General features: G+C 42.8%; 1 protein-coding gene across 2 annotated transcripts in view; it reads right to left on the bottom strand.

The window, feature by feature from the left end:
* COL2A1 (collagen type II alpha 1 chain) overlaps window positions 1-21,596 on the bottom strand; it is a 112,951-nt gene that overhangs the window by 82,050 nt on the left and 9,305 nt on the right. Inside the window, exons 2-12 of one of the 2 annotated variants that reach the window (XM_085600236.1) lie at window positions 17,748-17,957; window positions 16,057-16,073; window positions 13,337-13,369; window positions 12,771-12,803; window positions 12,560-12,613; window positions 12,310-12,402; window positions 9,353-9,430; window positions 8,671-8,715; window positions 6,098-6,151; window positions 1,490-1,543; window positions 1,141-1,194 (exon numbers count right to left, since the gene is read on the bottom strand). In XM_085600236.1, coding sequence (XP_085456362.1) covers window positions 1,141-1,194; window positions 1,490-1,543; window positions 6,098-6,151; window positions 8,671-8,715; window positions 9,353-9,430; window positions 12,310-12,402; window positions 12,560-12,613; window positions 12,771-12,803; window positions 13,337-13,369; window positions 16,057-16,073; window positions 17,748-17,957 — 725 coding nt within the window. The remainder of the gene's footprint in view (window positions 1-1,140; window positions 1,195-1,489; window positions 1,544-6,097; window positions 6,152-8,670; window positions 8,716-9,352; window positions 9,431-12,309; window positions 12,403-12,559; window positions 12,614-12,770; window positions 12,804-13,336; window positions 13,370-16,056; window positions 16,074-17,747; window positions 17,958-21,596) is intronic. The other variant, XM_085600237.1, reaches the window with a different exon arrangement.

The raw sequence follows: 21,596 nt of genomic DNA, 5'->3' as shown, positions 1-21,596 counted from the left end.
AAATTGCACAAAAAACTAAAGGAAACCTAACAAAGGAATTTCCACCAAAGCAGATGAAAACAAGTACTTGGGCCATGGGACACTCATGAGAGAAACACACGAGGACCAACAGTAAATAGTATGCTTCAACCACTAGAAATGGAGGAAAAGTAAGCGGCAAGCACACAAACAAATAAAAATAAGTGCGGGATGTAAGCCCCTTTTAAGTTTATTAAATACAATAGATTTCACAAGCTCAGAGCAAGCGCTGTGCAGTAGAAACCTATAAAGGACTTATTGCACACAAGGCGCTATATGGAAAAAATTAATTACTTTGTTTTTAGAATGTATGCATGAGATAATGGTTTGAACAGACAAAGAGTGATTGCCATTTTCAAATGCAAAATAGTCCTTCATGCATTGCAAATGAAGCACTCCCGAGAAGGTGGAATGATACACCAAACAGCTAATGACATGATTGTGAGAGACACATACTTCTAACATGTCAATGTGTATATTATTTACAAGAGTCGAGCAGACCTAGAATATAAACTATTTTGAGACTTAAAATGTAATGTTCTTTTCTAGATAATCTATTAAGCTGTGTCGGGAATTCAGTTTGGAGAGAGTCCTGGAACATGCATATTGAGCAGAGCCTCATAGTGTTATCATTGCTCCCTCCCCTGGGGATTCACACGAGTCCATCAATGCAGTGGTTTTAGTGCCTCTGAAATTTATTTAAATAGTCTGTGATCAGCACTCATGGATCTTAACGATTTGTTTCCAGTACATGCCACCACTACACTTAACCATCACCATCTGAGGCAGAGTTCCTCAGCAGAGAACTGGTATGAAGATGAATAAAAAACAATCTCTACACTATTTTACTGCAGGACAGTGGGGGCAATGAGGTGATTTCACAATGGGGTCTGACACAAATATTTTTCTAGAAAAGATATGACAGTAGTTAATTTTTAATGTTATTCTCTTTTGATCTTATCTGACAGAGTAGAAATGGAAAAAATAGTATATCTCTAGCCATACTGGGCACTACATAGAGGTATATTTTGCATAAATGCCAGTGCAGTCAGTCATTGACTCACTTGCCCCTGTGTTTTCATGCAGTCATTGCCTGTTTTTGATCTTATGCTTGAGCCATACCTGAGGACCGGGAGGACCACGTTCACCATTTTTGCCTGGTTTGCCTGCTTCACCCTGATTGAAGAAAAAACAATATAAATGGTTAGAATGTCACTTCCAATATCAGCTATACTTATAACCTAGAGTTGCTGGTTCTATCACATATTAAATATGGTCTTAATGCTATAATCGCTCGATTGACTTATATGGCAATTTTGAAATCCATGATAAAGAGATTTGATTTTATATTAAAAATCTAATCAATCATTTTACAGAAGCTGATTTTAGGATTGAGTACCTTTGTTCACCTTTTACATTTGGCATCAATCCTGAGTATTAAAACGTCTACATGTATAGAACTATTACTTACATCATCACCAGGTTTGCCAGCGGGACCGGGAGGACCACGGGGACCCATTGGACCCTAAAAGAGAAAAGAACTGATTATCAACGTTGTTCCCAGTTATTTGGGTATTATTAAAGCTGGAAGTCAAAATACTATTTGTATTCTTTTTTTTAGATTAAGAAATGCAGAAAATATAACTGTCAAGCTATGAGGCGAAATATCTTTCCTTTGTGCGGTCTTTATTCCATCTACTCTTTCTCCAACGACCGATTCCCCATGTGAGGTGTTGTTGCCCAATCTAAGCTTGGTAAGAAAACATCACTGACTACTACTGCCAGAGGAAACCACAAAATGTATGTGAACACTGAAGTGAATGAGACAATAAAGCTGACTGTTTACATATAAACTCCCACTGAAAACAATAACGTTGATTTCCTGAGAAGCACAACAAGGTTGTGTTCCAGAAGTTGACAGTCTGGCCAAACCCCATTAGAAAGTACTCAGATATTTACCTTCTGTTTGTATTTTGCCCATCCTGTCTTTCATACATAGGAGGGTTGTATTATCTAATATAATCTATTTGTATGATATTTTGCAAACTTTGATATCAAAACCATGATGTTCCTCAAGTGTACAAACTAAAGTAAAATTAATTTTATAAAATATTTCTGTCACCACAAAATCCATGTCAAGCTCAGAATGATGGATGTTTATGTGTTGTACTTGTAAACTATTTGCATTGTAAAAGGTATGCTATTAATAGGATCGTGTGAACAACATTTTGTCCAAATGTGAATGTTTGATGCATTCATTTACTATAGAAAAATCATCCCTTTTAAGATGAGGCCAAGAAAAATGTATTGACTTTACAGAAGCCAGATTTTACTGCAGAGTTTCAAAAGTTCTGAATCAAAATGGAAAATGTTTCCTAATTGAAGGAAACATGACTTTGGTACGAATGCTTGACGAGGCATTTAATGAAGAAGCACTGAACATCATCACAGTACATTAGTCCATTTTAAGAAAGAAACACTCATCTCATCAATTTTGGGTTGTCAAGGGTAGCAGGTGCTGTCCTTGGCATGCACTTGGCACTCCAGGCACTGGCCTTGATACCCTTGATACCAGGGGTAATGCAGTGCTTAATTTGGAAAACAATGAGTGCTGGTGACGAGGCTCTGCTCAGAAGCTTTTGGACGGTGCTATTATATGTCACCATGCCGAATACCAAGACTGCGTAGTCTGGAATCCACCTCATGCTAGACACTACCTGTCCATTTGTTTCACTCTTGCAGTTCCTGCTTCCTCCTCCTTTCCCCTTTGTTTTTCCTTCTATTGCTCTGGGTAAATTCCAGAAGAGGAAAAATAAGTGTTGGTCCCCAAAAAATGTGTGCTCCATCAGCAGCCTATGGCTCAAACTAAGCCCTGAGTAATGCAGGAAGTGGCAGGAACTGCACATAATCAGGACTCAAATAACCCACTTTCATTTTCCTCGTTTTAAATCATTGACTTTAATCTGCCCCATACTCTAGCTAGTGGTGGGACAAGTTGTCAACAATTCAATGTCAATGGGAGTTGAAGTGTGCATAATGTCCCTTCACTATCTCTGGAATTCTGGAGAATTGATGTCTATGTTATTAATGACTTTAAAAAGTAAAGGCTCAAACCTACAGTTCACCACAATGGAGTGAAACGAACATGATTCCTAAAGCACAATCCTCTGGGTTGAGGGGCGTCCCCCACTTGCACTCATTTGAAGTACTTCAAAATTACACTTTGTTAATAAAGTTGTTTTTCAATTGAATTTATTGAATTATTTCATTAGTATTCATGATTGATATTCATAATTCCATCATTATCATAAATTTGTCACATGTTGTTCAATATTGATGTTTATAACTGCCCAATGAATTTTGGGCTGTGGCCCTTCATTAGGGGCGTGGTTCCTCTAATCAGTCGGTGAGTTACATCCAATTTGACCTCAAGATGATGGTCAAACTTTCCAATTTACACCGATAGTCGAGTGTCAAAGAGTTCGGCGTTCTCTGTCGGAGTGAATGCTGAACTCTTTGACACTCGGCTATCGGTGTAAATTGGAAAGTTTGAGCATCATCTTGAGGTCAAATTGGATGTAACTCACCGACTGATTAGAGGAACCACGCCCCTGATGAAGGGCCACAGCCCGAAATGCATTGGGCTGTTATAAACATCAATATTGAACAAAGTGTGACGAATGTATCATAATGATGGAATTATGAATATCAGTTATGAATACTAATGAAACAATTCAATAATTCAATTGAAAAACAACTTTTATTAACAAAGTGTCATTTTGAACTACTTCAAATGAGTGCAAGTGGGTGCCGCCCCTGAACCCAGAGGATCGCGCTTTAGGAAATATTATTGTTCATCCTTACACTCAGGAGAATTTACCCACCTGCACCACCGACCTTTTCTCACTTTTATTACATTTGGGACACATCAGAGTGCGCTTGTACACCTTACTTTCATTGTTTGTGAAACAAAAATGCACATCTCACATGTTGCAAAATACAATTTGGTTTTCATAAGGCAATCGCTACATTTTAAGGATTTAATCTTACAAGAGTATTTAACTTTAAGGCCATGAAGACTTTAAAATGAAGCAGAGAATGCATTTCAGTGGGTAGCTGCCCTTGGCGATATATCTAACTTGCCGCACAAAGCATGTTCTTTAATATTGAGAAGGGTCACGGTGACCTAACATTCAAAAAGGCATGCCCGAGAGCATATTTGAGAATTGGCCCCTGGATAGGCAATGCATTTAAACATGATCTTATGTCGTTTGAATAGGTAATGTTTCCTGTTGTCATGCATGGTGAACTTCTCTGCACCAGAAATGGCTGACCTTAATGTTAAATTAGTGTAAAATAAAAGACCTTTAAACTATTCTTGGTTCGTGCTATGGAGTACTTTGTTTAGCTAGATATTTGACAAAGCTCAGCAGCATATATCCCCTTAGACCACTGGAAATTAATTGATGTGCTTTAATTCATGATTTCACTTACTCTCCAGTGTTGTCAGCTTTGCGTTTTCCATGATAAACCTCGAACTGCTGTAGCTACATCTCTAATAGTGAATGAGGTCCAACAAAGGCACGACTACTTTGGCAATGGATTAGTGGCACCAATCCCACACTCAATTCCTCCCAAGTACTAAGACCTCCTCCTACCCCCATTATAAATGCAGGAATACAAATGCCAGTGTGCAAAATAAAAACAGCACTAAACAAGCACAGGCAGTCAAACTTGGGGTCAATTTACCTTAATGCCGAATGCTGAAACAAATGGCAAACTGCACATTAGTATTACTGTAGCGTTACGCACGCCTAGCCAGTGTGCAGTGTGAAGCACTGTATACACCAATATCCTACAACAGATACTAGGTCAGCGAAAGGAGTGCAGCAAATGGAGTGACGGTGGCAGACAGCAGTGCCAGAAGTGAGCAGCGCAGAGGGCAAGCTACTGCAAAAATCTTTGAGCCTTTGCACTTATTTTTCCTTCATATCAAGCAATGGCTGTGGTATTGAAAATATGGTGCTTTAAGCTGCAAATGCTAATGACTAGTAGTGCCCTTGAGGTGCAAGACATGCTAGTCTGGAGTCTATTTTTAAAAAAATGTATTAACAGGAAAAAATCATGTCCTACAGGGACAATATCAGGACAAAATCTGCCCCAAATCACTATAGTGTTTAGGGATAAATTGTATTTTATGTTTTGCCTTCTGTTTTCTTGAACGCACTAAACAACTTATTTATATTTATTTGTCTTATTTTAGATATTTTTTTAATGTATATTAGCTGTTCAGACTGTACTAACAGTTAATGCAAAACAAATGATTCTTATTAATGTGTATAACTTGGAATAGTAAATGTAAAACCTTGTAGCTGAATTAATACAGAGAGTAAAACTTGGGCTAAATTTGCATTGCATTTGCAGCTGTATTTTTTTTTATAGCAGTTTGTAGAGTGTTGTAGTATTTTATTGGCCTTTGCTGTTAGGACTAGGACGTGTTGCCTACTTCCTTTAGAAGTAGAGCTGCCTGTCTGTTTGCAGATATGTAGGAGAGTCAGTACTTATGCTGTGCCTCGGTGAGGCCTGCTCGTTATTCCCGTGGTACTTTGTTGTCTTCGATTCATTGGAAGCCCAGCATCCCCACTGCTAATAAACACAGCCATGTTGATAGAGCTGGGGTCTTTGGGGACCAGGCCTGTGTGTACAGCTGGTGGACTGGTGGGTACTCAAAGTATGTGATTTACCATCCACTGAACAAGGGCTTTTTTCACGAGAGCTAAAGTCTGTTCTTCAGAGGGAGCAGATGGCACTGAAGGGAGAGTTTTGGAAAGGGAACTCACCAACAAAGGAGCTTTCTGTCCCTAGATTAGTACAAATGATACTGTGCTGATGTGGTTGGTGCAGCAGATATTACAATAGAATACTTGTGATTGGTGTGTAATTTTAAATAATTGATATCACGAATTTAAGTTTCTATTGCACATCTGGATTTTCAAGTGAGAATGTGATGCAAGGAACTGGAACACTAAGATTAGCAGTCTCGAGAAAAGAGCATTAATAGTATGGATTTAATACTCACAGCAGCACCAGGTTCGCCAGGTTCGCCGGGGTTGCCTTGGAAACCTTGAGGACCCTAAAATAAAACGGAGAAGTAGATCTTTGTGACCTTTGTCTCAAAGGCAAAAGTTGAAGATAGAGCCATGCCTCATAGTGTATGCACAGTGTCTGTTCTCGGGACCCTCGGTTTTGTGGTGGAGGTGTTTGCGGCGAGTGTTGTACTTTCAGTGATGTTCCCTGACGCAAATGCTTCACGATTTGGTTAGAACATTAGTTATCGGTTCCTGTTTCCTCAGGGGGTGTCTCATGATGGTTGATTCTACCTCAAAGTGCTTGAAGGCTTCATCATAGCACAAATATAAAAACCTAGGAATCTAAAAGGCCAGGGATGAAGTTAAGCCTTCAATTAAATTATTTGCCAAGTTAGTGAACATTTCAGCCATTCAACTGAATTAATAATACCGGACCCTGACAACTTCTTGGATAGGTGTCATGCTGTACAATACAGGCAAAACAATGTTATCCTGGGGCATAATAACCACTTTTAGTGACAGAGTCCGATTCACAAAGGTATATGTGCAATTAAATTTAAGTTATGCACAAAAATTAATGGATTTGCAAGGGCGAAATCTCATTCTTGATTGCCCAAGCAGGATTTTGGGATATTGCTCTAGCAATGCTCACCTGGAAATCCCACTGTCGTGGTAAGATTTCTAGGTTAACAAATTTGGTTGCGTGGGCACATTTATTGCTTTTCCAGAATAAGTCCAACAATAACAATTGGTGAATACCCATAAACGATGCAAATTTGTAGGTGCCCGGTAACATTTTGCAAGTAGTTTTCCCTATCAAATCACTTGCAAATGTATTCCCACCAGGGCCAGGAGCAAACTTATTTTATTGTATTATCAAGGATGGGAAGAGGAGGTAACACACCCAGAATTGCAGGCTGTATGGGAGAAAAATCTTTACTGAAGGAAAATGGTTCCCCCCACTCATGGAGAAACAAAAAATATAGTTAAACAAGCATTGGCATAGCCAATTGGTCTCGTCTTTGGGACCTTATAAGTGTTTAGCCATGCAACAGTTGCATAACTAAATACTTATAAGGTCCCAAAAGAGAGACCTATTGGCTATGCCAAGCGGCCGCGAAAGTGATCGCGATCGCGATCAAACATCAAAGCAGCAGCAAAGTGAAAGTAATCGCGGTAAAGCACGGCGCGCGCGCCCGTGCACATGCACTGTAGCTCTAGGCTGGCCTGGTAGCACTTTTTGGAGCCCTCTCAATAAGTCTCGCCAGACCAGCGCATGTGCTGGGTCAGGCGAGACCTAAAAAGGCATGTGTACCTCAGCTTCACATTTTGGAATGTAAAATTGTACACATGATACATGTCAGTGCTTAGAACTAGGTTTAAATATGAATGCTCCAAGGAGCATGCTACTATTGCAGATTATATGAATTGCATTTCCTCTCATTAAAAAGAGTGCGGCCTCGCCTGCCTGGAACAGATGGCACACACACATGGTGCACCTATGAAGCCCTTTGGTCTACTCCAGCAGACCCACCTAAAAGAGTATAAAGTGCCCATCCTCAAAAGAGAGGTTGCAACAAGTGAAAGGTTAGAAACCCCATTCACCAGGCCACGTGATGTACAAAAAGGACTTTCTGCTATTAGTCGCACTCAACAACATCCCTGCAAAATGTGTCTTGGTGTTTCCATCCCCCACAGCGGGTACTGGCACCTGAGATATGAGCACAGAGCACACGGCCTCCATAAGGAAATGTTCTTCTGCGCAGGGCCAACATTTCAGTCAGGATTCCTTTGCGAGAAGGTATGCATCAATCTCTTTTTTCTCTCATTATGTCATACATAGTGACCATCAAACTTCAAGATGCCTGCGTCCTCCTGCGAGGACAACAGTTGCTCCGTAGTCTCAAAAATGGGCGTAGATCCTCACTATTGAGTGGAAGTGTCTGATTCCTGGGCCATAAGCTTCAAGAGTTCTAGTTGAGGAGGTTGTCCTCTGTTTACTTTGCTTATGCTCTGGAAACGAAGGGAAAGCCCCACACACCGACCCAGGGCAAGAAGTGTCTTTTTCTGTCGGCTCTGCGCAGCAATGGTGTGGCGACGCAAGGCCTTGCTAAACCAATATGATCAGCAGAGAAGATTCAGATAACGAAGCTGTGGTCGACAATAAACACCAGTCTAGGTGGTTACACCTAAAAGAAAGGCAACGACATCGCAACCATAAACGTGTTCCATGTTATTTAAAGAGAACGTTTACTTTGAGGAAACTTCGAAACTTTACCTCGTTGGACACTGTTCTGGAAGCTAGCCTCCATTCATGCAAGAATGGAATGCTTTCTGCTTTGACTTCCAACTCCTCTGCGTCATGCAACTATTTATTCCAGTTTGTGAAAGAGAAATGTGTATAGTGCAGTGCACTAAGTGCACATAAGTATAGCTTTGGAGCGCTAAAGAAGTACCTTCCAACCTTTTTGAGGATTCTTGAGTTAATATGCTTTGATTTCGTGTATTTGCCTGTCGAGTACACTCTAGCAAACATTGTATATTGCTGTAAAATTATACTCACGGGAGATCCTGAGGGGCCGGGAGGTCCTCTTGGTCCCATAGGGCCCTAAAATGATAAAGAAAGGCAGGATCAGTGAAGCGGTGTCTGTACCCTAACATTCTCTGTTCACTGAATCTGAATCCTAGAGAGAAAGAAGAAAAGGAAACATCTGCATGCTTGTGATAACTCATGTGTGTAACTGAATCTATGGCCTCAAGCCTAGCTGGAAATACCACAACAAAAGTATGTTTATTTAAATAAGCTGCTTCTGGGAGGCCGCCATGTGAACCAAACTGGAGTTTCATTCACCTCATGCCAAAAAAGGGCTGTATTGTGGAGATTTGCTTCTCTTAACTTTTTTGAATTGAGAACAGAAACTGCTGTCTAAATTACAGAGTGCCAAGAGTAGCAGCAACCCGCCTTTAATTACAGGCATGTGGCATTTTTACTACTGTGCTATAACATTTGAGGTATTTGACATCTGCACTTGGAAATTGGCAAGAGCACAGGCGGGAGCAATTATCTCGGCTTTCCCGCGGGTCCACTGTGATGTAACCACTCTCAGACACAACGGGGAGCTGTGCATGATGGGCCACTCCAGTGACCTCTGCGCCATGAATGTCTGCTTCAGCTTTAACAGCAGCTACACAGAGGCTCTGATTCTTGGTAGGGGCTGATTACAAACGACAGAAGGTCTTCTCACCATTGGCCCTTGCATCACGCCCATCTGAGCACCACCAGCCTTCTCATCGAATCCTCCTGTCATCTGAGCAGCAAAGTTCTAAAAACAAAGTAAAGCACTTGTCAAAAAATAGAAGATACATGACATGGGAACAATTCTTTTTAAGGCTGAAGCTCTTCCCAGCATTTAAAGAGTCGTAGTAATGTTATTTATTGTGACATCATGCAAATGTAAGGTGGTGAACATATGATGTATGGTGGTGAGCACATGCTGTTATTTGTCTACACGTAGGGCCACATTTATGGGGATTTGGAGTAGGGCAGCGCAGCAAGTTACCTTGCAGCGCTGCCCTACATCACAGTCAAAGGGCAGGAATGCACCGTATTTATCTAGTATGGTGCATTCCTGTCCTTTCCCCCAGTGCTGGTGCCTTATCAACAGCCTAGAGCCAATGCGGGCACCCTTGAAACATGATGCAAGGGTGCCTATGTTCTCGGCAGGATTGTTTTTGTGCAGGAAGGGGTACCTTCCTGCCCAAAAACAATTGTGGGAGGAGTTTTTCTCATTCTAAGTGTCCTGCAGAATGCTGCACACATGGAAAGAAGAAAAAAACAAGGAGAAATAAAGTTATTTCTCCTCATTGCACCTCCCCTGGGTATGCGTAAGGTTTAGGCGCATCCCCAAGTTGACATGGTTTTGTAAATCTGGGGAAGCGTAAAAAACCATTGGTGTTGCTTGGAAACACACACCTCAATGCCCCTGGAATGCCTCCTAGGCGCAGAATAAGGCAATGCAGCGATTTGCGCTACCTTGCATTACTCCGTATCTATGAGGCCATTCAAAGCCACGGAAAGATAGCTTTGGTTGAACTCATAAATATAATTTTGTGATTTGTGCCACTGTAGCGACACAAAACGTAAAGCCACAGAGGACACATGGGGCTAATAAATATGCCCCTTAGAGTGTTGCTCCCCTCTTGACAGCAAAGCAAGTGGAAGTAAAATCAAAACCCAGCAAGTTTCTTTTTAAGGCAATTATCATCATACAAATCAATTTTCAGCAAAGGACAGTGCACTACTTTCCATATAGAAATGAGTGCTCAGAATGCTTTAATTGTTTAAGAACTCAAATCCGTAAGGATTGCTGTTGAAGAAAGATAATTTCAACATTTGGTTCTGCGTTGAGGAACATTGTCTCAGTGGAGAACAAAAGTGCTGTATACTTAGACCATTCTAGAAAGAATCTCTGACAGTACTAATGCCACAAGCCCACCTTCAGTTCTCGCTTTTTCAAAGATCCTCGTCCATTTCATCTTTGAGTTTCCCAAATAGATGGCATGGGTGACAGAGCTACGTAAAGGTTAGGAACTACGCTGCATGCTCCTTAAACACTATTTTACACTTTTGAGAACTTAGGGACAGGTGTACTAAGATATGATTCACAAAAAGTGGGTATTTTGCGAACCAACCTATGTACTAACAGGTAGTTCACAAAATACTGAATCACAGTGGGTTACAAATCTTCCTACCTCATGAATTTTAATATTTCAGGGCACAAATTGCGACCCACTATGATTAGCTGTCATCACAGAGATCATAGTCTGCTGGGATCAACAGAATACCATATCTGTGATCATGTTTAAATAAAGCAGTCATCTTTTATTTTAAATTCAGCCCTTTTTTCCTAAAGGCAAATGGGATGTCCCATTTTCCCTAAAGGAAAATGGGATGCGTTTAAAAAGCAAAAACAAAAAAGAAAAGTTTTTAAAATTAGGCAATGCTTCCATGTACCATTGCCTATTCCCAAAAATGTTTTTTGACCATTCAAAAAAGGGAATGGGACCCTTGGGGACTTCTCCCCATTTGTGAATGGATTACTACTATTATTCAGTGGTATGCAAAATATTCATGTTTTGAGACCATATTTTGGTCGCAAACCTTTAATGCATACCATTAGGAATCACTATTTAGAAGGGGATTCCTAAACACACCCTTCCGGAATAGCAATTTCAAAGGGTTTCCAAAACCCATTTAGCTCTAATGGGCTTAGTATATTTGAAGAACACATCTTCTTGTCGCATTCACTGCAATTTACCAATTTGCAGGGTTTGCAGCCAGAAAATGTGTTCATCATACATCTGGCGATTACAGTCCAGCCGCACAAACTAAAAAGTGTGAAAGTAAGATGTGCAATCATTTTTAATGTGTGATGCAACAACGTTGATATAGATTGTCATGGATATTTTTGAAATATGAAGAAGCTCAGTAAATGACTGAATTTTAAAAGATTGGTACATACATTTTGGAGCAGGGCCAGGAAAGGCATACTTAGATAAAATGTGTTTTTTTAACTCTACGTTTAAATTCTCAGCTCTTTTTCACGCTTGCCTGTTCTAGGTTGTTATCTTTTCTGCAAAGCAGTGTTGGAATGCATTCTTATATGTCTTAAGGTTTAAGTTGTCAGCATCATTGTCAAACAGATATGTTGGTTACACTATGTTTAGGGTGGGCTTTGTGCCCATCTCCTTCGACCACTGGCGCTTTTGTGCTTATTACATCTTGGCTGATTCCAGTGGAATATTGTCTCTCCCCTGATGCTATTGGCTGTTAGGATCTATATAGTTCAGTCTCCAATGCAATCCTTGCCTTGAACTACAGTAGTGACTCATTTTCAATTATAGGATTTTCTGTTTGCTGCTGCTGTGTCTCTCCCAAAGGTCTTGCTCGTTATTTCTTCTACTCTCAGACTTTCTCTTTCCCCCCTCTCACCCTGCCACTTTCCCCTGTGAGCTCTTCGTTACACCCACCCTCTCAGTTGTTTCTATTAAAAAATATTGACCACTGATTGCTTGTTCTATTTGCATGTATATGCCATATGGGCATACCCTATATAGTTTAAAAACAACAGCAGTGAGATTTTGGGTTCAATTCTATCACTGAAGGAGCACTTTAAAAAACACGATGAAACACAGCACATACTCCGCCAAGTCCGGGTGGGCCAGGTGGTCCGGGAGACCCTGGGTTTCCGGGCGTACCAGGTTCGCCATCTCTTCCACGTGGTCCAAGTGCACCCTGCGTACAATGGACAAGAGAGGAACAATGTATATGTACTGTAAAAACACTGCCTGTGAATGTAAGTCAAAGCAAAGGATTACAAGAAGACCAATTTTCAAGTTAGTTAGATTCATATACAATTCAGTAGTCTGTTTTAAGACTTAAAAGTACTCACTTTTTCACCCTTTTCACCTCTTTCACCTCGTGCACCTTGTTCGCCAGATGGTCCCTTAAACAGAGAAATGGCAACAGTTAGCTTGCTGTCTAGTAGGATGCCCATGCTATTTACCACTGGCTACTGTTTTGGGCACACAGTCGTTATCAAAATCATCGCCTTTTCTTAATCGATATGCTAAAAAGAATAACATCTTAAGTTGGATACTTACCTGTGGGCCTGGGGGTCCTCTTGGTCCTACAGCCTATATCACAAAAAAACAAAGTGAAAAATTGCAGATTAATGTTGTGAAAAGAAAAGTAATTTCATTTAAAAATGAACAGGGCATTTTTAAAATGACCTTAATGCTAGCAGCTAGACTAAAAGCTTTTTAGCAATTCAGACTAAGTCTTGTAGCATACTTCTTGAACATATTTACTGTACGAATTAGCCATTGCTGTATAATTGGTGTATGTCTTTAATAAATCGTTAAACACAGAGGGCTGCTTTACTGTCAGCGCGTTCATCCTGCAATGTAGTCAGTTTATTCTATGCTTAGTATAGTAACTGCCCAATTTGACAATATTCATTTACTCCAACTGGCTCAATCTCACAAACTGATTTGCTAACGCCAGACTGTAGCTGATTCTGTCGATTCTTGGCTCAGATAACAACAGTGGCCAATCATAAGTACAAGGTAAGCCAGCATATGGCCCAACGAGTTCCCCTTTTCACCATAGTAAAGATCAGACATGCATTAATGAAACCCTGCATCCATTCAAAAGAAGCCAAACTTACCTCCTTAATATCACCGGGTTCACCTTTTTGTCCCTAAAAGGTAAAAGTTAAAGTAAAAAAAGTTTTGTTAATTTGTTTACGGCGCATCATAATAATACGATACTAAAATTATAGTCTTGTATCATGAAGGGATTTCGATGATGTGCCAGTTTAATGTAACTGGAGGTTATGTGTGCTAGCAGGAGATGACCCTTTCTCACCTACATCTTAACAATGACAATCAGACCAGAGTTGAGAGCACCTTTGTCCCTTACATACAATCTCGGTGTACATTCTGCACCCCTCGCTCTGTCCTTTTTTACCCCGCTCACTTTCACCATGTCTACCCTCTTTTTTTTCTCATTTGTCTCCCTTATTTTTGGAACAGGTTTAATGTCAGTAATTGTTGTTATGTTTTAAAATAATAGTTTATTAGCATTAAAACGTATGCGCCTAGTACAGATGTGCCCCACCTCCAAAAGGACAAACGATTTCTGTGCTTCTCCAAGGCAAAGCATATATAGAACAGGCATCCCTGCCAAAGGCACATAGCACCTTTGGACTCCAGTGAATGAAAATATTTGATGGACCGGTACCGCACATTAGGCAGCTTATTTCCTCACCTATTGCGGAAACTAGACACCTACTTGATCTCCGGTTTTATCTTTTTAGTCTTGTTTTACATATGTCATATTCTGCACTCAACGTTTGAATTTCAGCTACTTCCACTTACTAAACAGATACCAGTTCTAGAGAGAGGATCCCACTCAGAACACTAATAACACATTTGCTTCGCCCAGGTAAGTCGTCTTAAGGTTTCTGTCTCAGGTTCTGGCCAGGTTGGTACACTTCAGATTTAAAGAGAGAAGGGTGGCCAGGCCTGTCACTCACCTATATGGGACGTATTGTCTTTTCTAGTCAATAAACAGGTCGGAAATGTTTTTGCTCCAAGAAATATAAGGAGCTTTTAGGAGAATAGCCCTCATGACTGGCAGCCCTCACCTGCCTTTGCCTCTTCATTAATTCCTGACCAGGAGTGTGAAACGTTTTCCCTTAACCTCGTTTTTACCTTCCTGTCTGACTTCAAGTACAAGCAGTCCTTTACAGAGTTCACCTTTAACTTATTTCCTGATGTGCATTTCTGGAAGTACTGCCCTTAAAATACCTTGTTTTTACCCTCTCTGACCTGCCTTTGCCATTCCATTTCTTTCTCATTTGCAGTACAGGCAGTCCTTTCCTGGCCTCACTTTTGTCCTAACTGATATGGAATAGAGGCTGCCCTTCCTTGCCCTCACTTTTTCCTTCCTAACTGATCTGGAGCACATTCTCTCCAGGAATATATGCAGTCCTCTCCTGACCTCTACTTCATCTTCCTCCCTGATCTTGCAGATTCTCCTCCCATATCTTCACCGTTCACTTCCTCCTTGACCTGGAGCACAGGCAGCCCTTTCCTATCTTCAACTTGAATATTCTTTCCTGACATGGAGGGCTGGTGTTTCTCCACTCACTTCATCATTATACTCTTCAACGTGGAGTAGTGATAGCCCTCTCCTACATTTACCTCTAACTTCATCTTTGACCTTCAGCACATGCAGTCATCTAATGATCTCGCCTTTATGCTTTCTGAACTACAGCACATCTTTAGGTCTGGCCCTTGAAAGAGTGTTAGTTGTCTCACTGCTTAGGTTTTTTTCAAACTAAAAAAACCATGTGTAATATACATACACATATGGGCATTTGGTGAGTGGTCTTCATCCCTTGTTATTTTAAATGTTCAATCATACTATACTTTGCCCATTATAACATACAGGGTGGGGCAATGTGTCAGCCCACTTCTGGCACTGGCTGTCCTCTGTGTTAGTGACAACATTTTACTTGTGCACCTTGTGGACAAACACAGGGAACATCGTGTAATAAGGTGCCAGGGCTCGTGGATCAACGTTTATTTATATTTCATGTTTTTAACAATTGTTTTTTGTTGTGAGAGCCAGGGCTGGCTTTAGCGCTGGAGGCGACCAGTGCGACAATCATTTTTCACGCCCCCCCACCTCCATGACCTCCCCCTCGGATTCTCTTACTACCACTGGGCAAAAGTGCCCCTTATCTCTCCAATCATAGGTTTTTGCTATACACAGCACACCCCATGAGGTCAGCGCCCCCCTCCACAGGTCAGCGCCCAGTGCGGCCGCACAGGTCGCACTGCCCTAAAGTCGGCCTTGGTGAGAGCTCAGTGGACTCTGCTACCGGGCCACCCGCCTGTCTTGATGTGCTTTTGCCCTGCACTTGAATTATTAGCATGATTGCTCCTGTACGAGTGGCCATCTTGGAATGCTTGAATATATTATGTATACCTCAGAACAAAAAAACATTTCTAAATTGCACACCGGCTACCACTTTTTGAATGGTTTTTGCTCTGCAACCAAATATTTAGGTCAGGCGTATTGGCAATACCGGTGCTTGCCATATCTTCTGTCAGTAGTCCCATTAGTGCCCCTATTAGTAGGAATTTGGCGGAGAACAGCACATCTCAGCACAGTAGCTAACTATACCCTTTACTGAAAGACTTGCAGCTTTTGGGTTCCCTCATGTTCTCCTACCTGGCAAAGCTCAAGGAAATCCCTCCCCTTTTCTTCCTGTATCTTGTAAGTCTAGTGAGCACAGTAACTACATGCCCAACAGTCCAATCAGCATTTCTCCAAAGAAGTATGGTCAAATGGGAACTGAGTTTTAAAACAATTTACCTTGGGTCCTGCTTGCCCTGTTGAAGAAGAGAAGAGATGGTCAGAAGCTGTCCATGAGCCTATATACACTCAACATATTCTGACACTTTGACTCGTCCACAGGCATACACAGCACCACAGGACACTAGGAATAGAGAGTTCAATGACGGCTAGTCAACGGCGAGTTGTAAAGTTCCCCACCAAACCCATCTCATTGGGTGGTAGAGTGGCGGGCCTGGCAGGGTGGAGAAGACATTGAATCTGCATGTGGCATATGGCGTAGGCTGTGAGAGGAGTCAGACATCCATGGGCGAGTGAAATCAGAGCACTGAGCACAAAGGGTCACATAGAAAGCTATTGTGTAAAAGATGTTCAGCTCAGCCACAAAATACGTATTAATTTAGCAGGCGAAATTATAAATTATGCAGTTGGAAAAGCTATGTTAGACACCAACTGTTTCAGAACAAGATGGTGGAAGGAAGCATAACAATGCATTGCATTAAAAACAACATTTGTCACCGTCATAAATACAGAATGCAGGTACGAAAACTGTTAATAGCCTTAAATTAACTCTTCACTTGCGCGGGTTCTTATAGTATGCAAGCATACATTAAGTGAGGCATACAATAGCTAGTATCCTGCATCCCTAGTAAGTGAAGAGTTAAAAAGGCCACAGGCTGCTTCACAGTAGTTCTGTCTCTTAGATAAAAGTCCACACAGCTGCCCCCCCTAAATACTTGCTTTGTGTACGGACAGGGGTACATAACATCACAGCTGCACGTGCCCGTGTGGAAGTGTACTCATCAGTGTGCAACTGCATAGACCCTTTTGCACTGGTGGAATCAGACTGGGTGGGAGTAGAGTTGTAGCACTAATCTCAGTTCTTCTATACATAGGGAAAGGTGTGACTCGCCTGCAGTTACCTAACAAAAGGAAACGCAATCTAAACCCTATTCTTGAAACTGGGCTCCGTTTGCGTGATTTCTTTGGAGGAGGGCTGAGCGCAGTGCCGGTGATATGAGAGAGGGATGGCGAGTGATGAGTGAAGCGAGGTGGTCCATGTACCTTACAAAAAATACTCTGCAGACAGGGGAGAGGTAGCAGGAGATCTGCAGTGACAGTGTAGACGAGATAAAGCCCTATTAAGTTGCAGCAGTCGGCGTGGGTGGTCACCTAAGGAGCACTGGTGTGTAAATGAAATGTATTGAACAGGCCTCACAAGCAGGGAGGTCCCTTGTGAGGTGTGCTTTCAGGCTCTGGGAATGCAAGTCTGGGAGGCTCTCTTCAGCAGTATAAGGCTTTCCCTGAGGAGCAATGCACTATGGGAAACTAGACGACTGATTCCCCAATAGAGCACACAATCTGAGATGCCGATTAGGCCTGACAAGAGTCCGCAACATGCCAGGCTTGACATGCGACGGAATCCCTTCGCTGCATTGGTCTCTACGAGATGGGCGTCCGTTTACAAATCTCCTAGCTGCCCTATAGGCCCCTATATGTTTGGACCGACACCATAAGCTTCATGACTAGTGCACATATAGCAAGGGGCCCACATGGACGTTTGTGAAGGAGACAGAACAGAGTGAAGCAGTGCAGCCTTCCACTCTCAGCAGCACCCCATGAATGTGCAATCTCTGGGAAACACCCGGCACATCCTGACATTGGCACATTCTGGTAATTTATTTATGGAACAGAAATAAATAAATTACGACCGCTGGTGGTGGAGGACGGCTCGGTGGGGCAGATGGGACAGCACTCTCCGAAGGGGATCTCCGCATTGGGACAGTCTTTGGCCTCCTCGCAGATGATGTCGTCGCAGAGAATGGTGCCCGTGTCACACACACAGATCTGGCAGGGCTCAGGCTTCCACACATCCTTATCACTATAGCGCTGCCCGTCTTGAACGCAACTCACAGCGTCCACTGGGGAGGGGCCAGACAGATGAAGAATGAAAGAAAAAAGATGTCATGGTCTTAGCACACATCCTACAAATCCTAGAGCAGCGGAACGTTCTGTGCAAGCATGCAGACACATAAGCAACACGAACAGGATCACTCTAGGATAGATGTAACCAATGAGACCCTGCTCTTATCCTGAACGTTCATGTAATAGCGTGATGCAACACGAGAGGTGTGGCTGACATCAAGCTATGCATTACATATATATTAGGACTTCGTAAAAGTAGAGACTCGCTGAGCTAAAGACGTCACTGTGCTTGAACACCAGCATGCAAAATACGCCTTTTATGTTGACGTCATAATATAAGGTAAACGCACTCTCATACATGCTCTGAGACGAAGGGGCCTCTCGTGAAACCTGACATTCCGAGGCTAGTTGGCGCCACTGCGAGGGTTGGGGCTGGGTCAGTCAGGTGTCAGAGTCTAATATGGGACTGTTTCTGTTCTACCTCCTTTTAGTGTAGAGGTTATCGTGCTATTTCTAGGTTTCCCAAAGGGGCAGCCTGTCTCCTGATTTCTAATTTTCCATACTCCATACTGTAACTATTGAGCTCCTTCTTAAAAACCTACTTTGAATGAATGGTAAAGCAATGAGTAGACTTCATACTGCACTCCTAGTCCATAAACATACGGAGCACATCCCAGCACTTTATGTGCCTGACATTACTTACATTCCTGGCTCTGTGCTGCGAATGTAAAAAAATGATACAATGGAAGTTTCCTAAACATTGGAGAGAATGTTAAGTCGAAAAAATACAAAAAAGACATGTTGCCCCCACATATTAATTTAAAGCATGTCATGCATATCATAAAACACTAGCACATGTCAGGGCCTACTGGGCAACCAAAAGTGGCCCAGGCACAAATGTGCAAACCAGCACCACTCACTTCTTCTCCTCGCACAGTCACTGTCCATCCATCCATTATATCTCTCTCCTCTTCCTCTCGGAACACTTTCCCTTTAACTTGCCCATTCCTCCCTCTCTTTCTCGCTCGCTTTACCCCTTCCCATGCCTGCCACAGTTAACCTCTGGAGCTGGGTACAAAGGCACCAGCAGCGGCCCGGACAGTCCAAAACCGGCCACCAAGAGCTCCAGCTCTCGGGTGCAGGGTCATGTTATTTGTTTTGGATAGTGCTGGCTTGTTGCCACCCTTTTGGGATGTATGTGGGTCACATCCTAGACTCAATGCACTGAGGCTCAGTGCAGACTTAATAGGCATTCACTAGTAGTGACGTTTGGTGCTGGAATTCTAAAGCTTCTTGTTTGTTTTTTCACCAAGAGCTCCACCCCACTTGGGAAATGCTTGTTGAAATAACCTGTCAGGCCCTGCATATCGCCTTTGGGCCACTTTAGAGGCTTCATGGCAATAGAGCGGTTTAGTTGGAATCAATGCCAGAAACCTGGCAGAAGAGACCAGAAGGAAGCAGTTGTAAATGAAGGTCAAGGCAGGTAACAAAGTGTGAATCTAGGAGTACCGAGGATATCCGAAAGTTTGGGCTTAAGAGAATTAAAGGAAAGTAAAAGCCCGTCCCTGAGTTGGTACAGTGCTGATTCAGAGAAGGCAAAGGTGTGTAAAAAGTGTCTTCAAAAAGGTAGATTTTAATGTCTTTTCTAAATTTGCATTAGTTCAGATTGCCTCATAAGGCCAACTCAAGGGCATGCCGGGTGTGAGGGCCCAGAGTTTTAAGGGATTGCCCTCCGTGTTCAGGTGGTCGGGACTGAGAACAGGCACTTACATCCACAAACATAATCTACCAGAAATGCTCACAAGGAGCAGTGTGTGTGCAGTCAAGACTGCCAGACAGCATGAACCAATCAGGGTTGTTTGTCGTAGTCAATATGCACATATGTGGATACTCCATGCACATTCTAGAGGTGGTAGGGCATAGACAGGCAACCAGCTTCAGCATCTGGAACATACTTAGTTTACAGCCATGTTTCCTATGGTGTTCTGGAACTTTATGCAAGCCTGATAAAGACTTGAGTGGTTGAGGGGTTGTCTGATTTACATGAGCATATACAAAGTAAGCAAACGCTGCAGTAAATATATTCTTAGTAGGAACTTTTCTTCATGACATAATGCTTGCATTTTTTTCTACTTCGTAGGATGTGTTAGATAAATGGACGTGTAGAGACATTTTGGGATCAAGATTACAATTGCTGTGCTCTCTTGTTAACTTATTTTCAGAACGTTGTGACATTTGCATTCTGGGGACAGTGGCCCAGTGCACAGTTGAGGTCCGTGCCTCATGCTGTCCCCTTTTGATAGAGCCTACAACTGTGTTCCGTGCCCGTCCTACCAACGTGTGGAGCTCTGACGTCCACCACTGTCCAACAAGGCCCTTGCAAATGCAAGCCACAGGCGAGAGCCCATTTACTGCTTCCACGGCCGAGCCTAGATCACTGTCTTGGACTGTTGTCCATACAGACCGAGTCTGGAGTCTTAGAACTTGCGAACTGACCCTTTAGGCAGAGCCTGCAGGTATGTGCCTCACCTCTGTCCCTGGAAGCAGAATCTAAAGCTCTATAGCTATCTGCTGCCCTCGCAGCCGAATCACGAGGTATGTTTCCCTCCACTGACCCGACTGACAAGGTCTACATTTTTCTGACCGGCTAATCCACCATAGGTAGATCAAATCAATTAAAGACTGAGGTTCTTTGTTCCGCTACATACATTCCGGGGTTCTGAGGCCTCCCACTCCCCTTCATGCTCCTTCTTGGGTTCAGCGTCCCTGGATGGTCTTCCTGGGTCTGGGTTTGTGGGTCCAATTACTGGTTTTTAATTTGCAGGTTTATACACGGCCGTTAGAACGTTTTACAAAAGAACTCAAAGTCCCTTACAAGTCTTGTTAGTAAAGGCGCTCAAAACGATGTGCTGAAAACCAAGATATTTTGAGCCGAAGCCAGTATTCGAATCCGGTTTCCCAGCTTCAAAGTTTTCAGCTCCAGCCGTTAGGCCACATCTCCTTCCTTGCACTCAGACGAAGGAGTGCTCTGTCCCACTGTTGTTCTTGCATTCCCAGTATGGTGCCCTGTGTCCTAGAGTGACACCCTATGTCCTCTTAGGTTCCCTCCTGGGCTCTGGGTTCTTTACTGTTGCCCTGCAGAGAGACCTTGCACCTGTGCCCCATAGTGGGTTCTGGAGGTACAAGGAAACCCTTCAACTCTGTGCCCCACTGCTGCTCCTGTGACCCTATCCTGCAGCTCTGGTTCTTACTGGTGCTGCTGCAGGAAGACGGCACAGCTCTGTGCCCCACTGCTGCTCCTGTGACCCTATCCTGCAGCTCTTGTTCTTACTGGTGCTGCTGCAGGAAGACGGGACAGCTCTGTGCCCCACTGCTGCTCCTGTGACCCTATCCTGCAGCTCTGGTTCTTACTGGTGCAGGAAGACGGGACAGCTCTGTGCCTCACTGCTGCTCCTGTGAACCTATCCTGCAGCTCTGGTTCTTACTGGTGCTGCTGCAGGAAGACGGGACAGCTCTGTGCCTCACTGCTGCTCCTGTGACCCTATCCTGCAGCTCTGGTTCTTACTGGTGCAGGAAGACGGGACAGCTCTGTGCCCCACTGCTGCTCCTGTGACCCTATCCTGCAGCTCTGGTTC

The sequence above is a fragment of the Triturus cristatus genome, chromosome 4_2 (genome assembly GCF_964204655.1).
Source record: "Triturus cristatus chromosome 4_2, aTriCri1.1, whole genome shotgun sequence".
NCBI lineage: Eukaryota > Metazoa > Chordata > Amphibia > Caudata > Salamandridae > Triturus > Triturus cristatus.
This window is presented reverse-complemented; position numbering and strand designations above follow the sequence as displayed.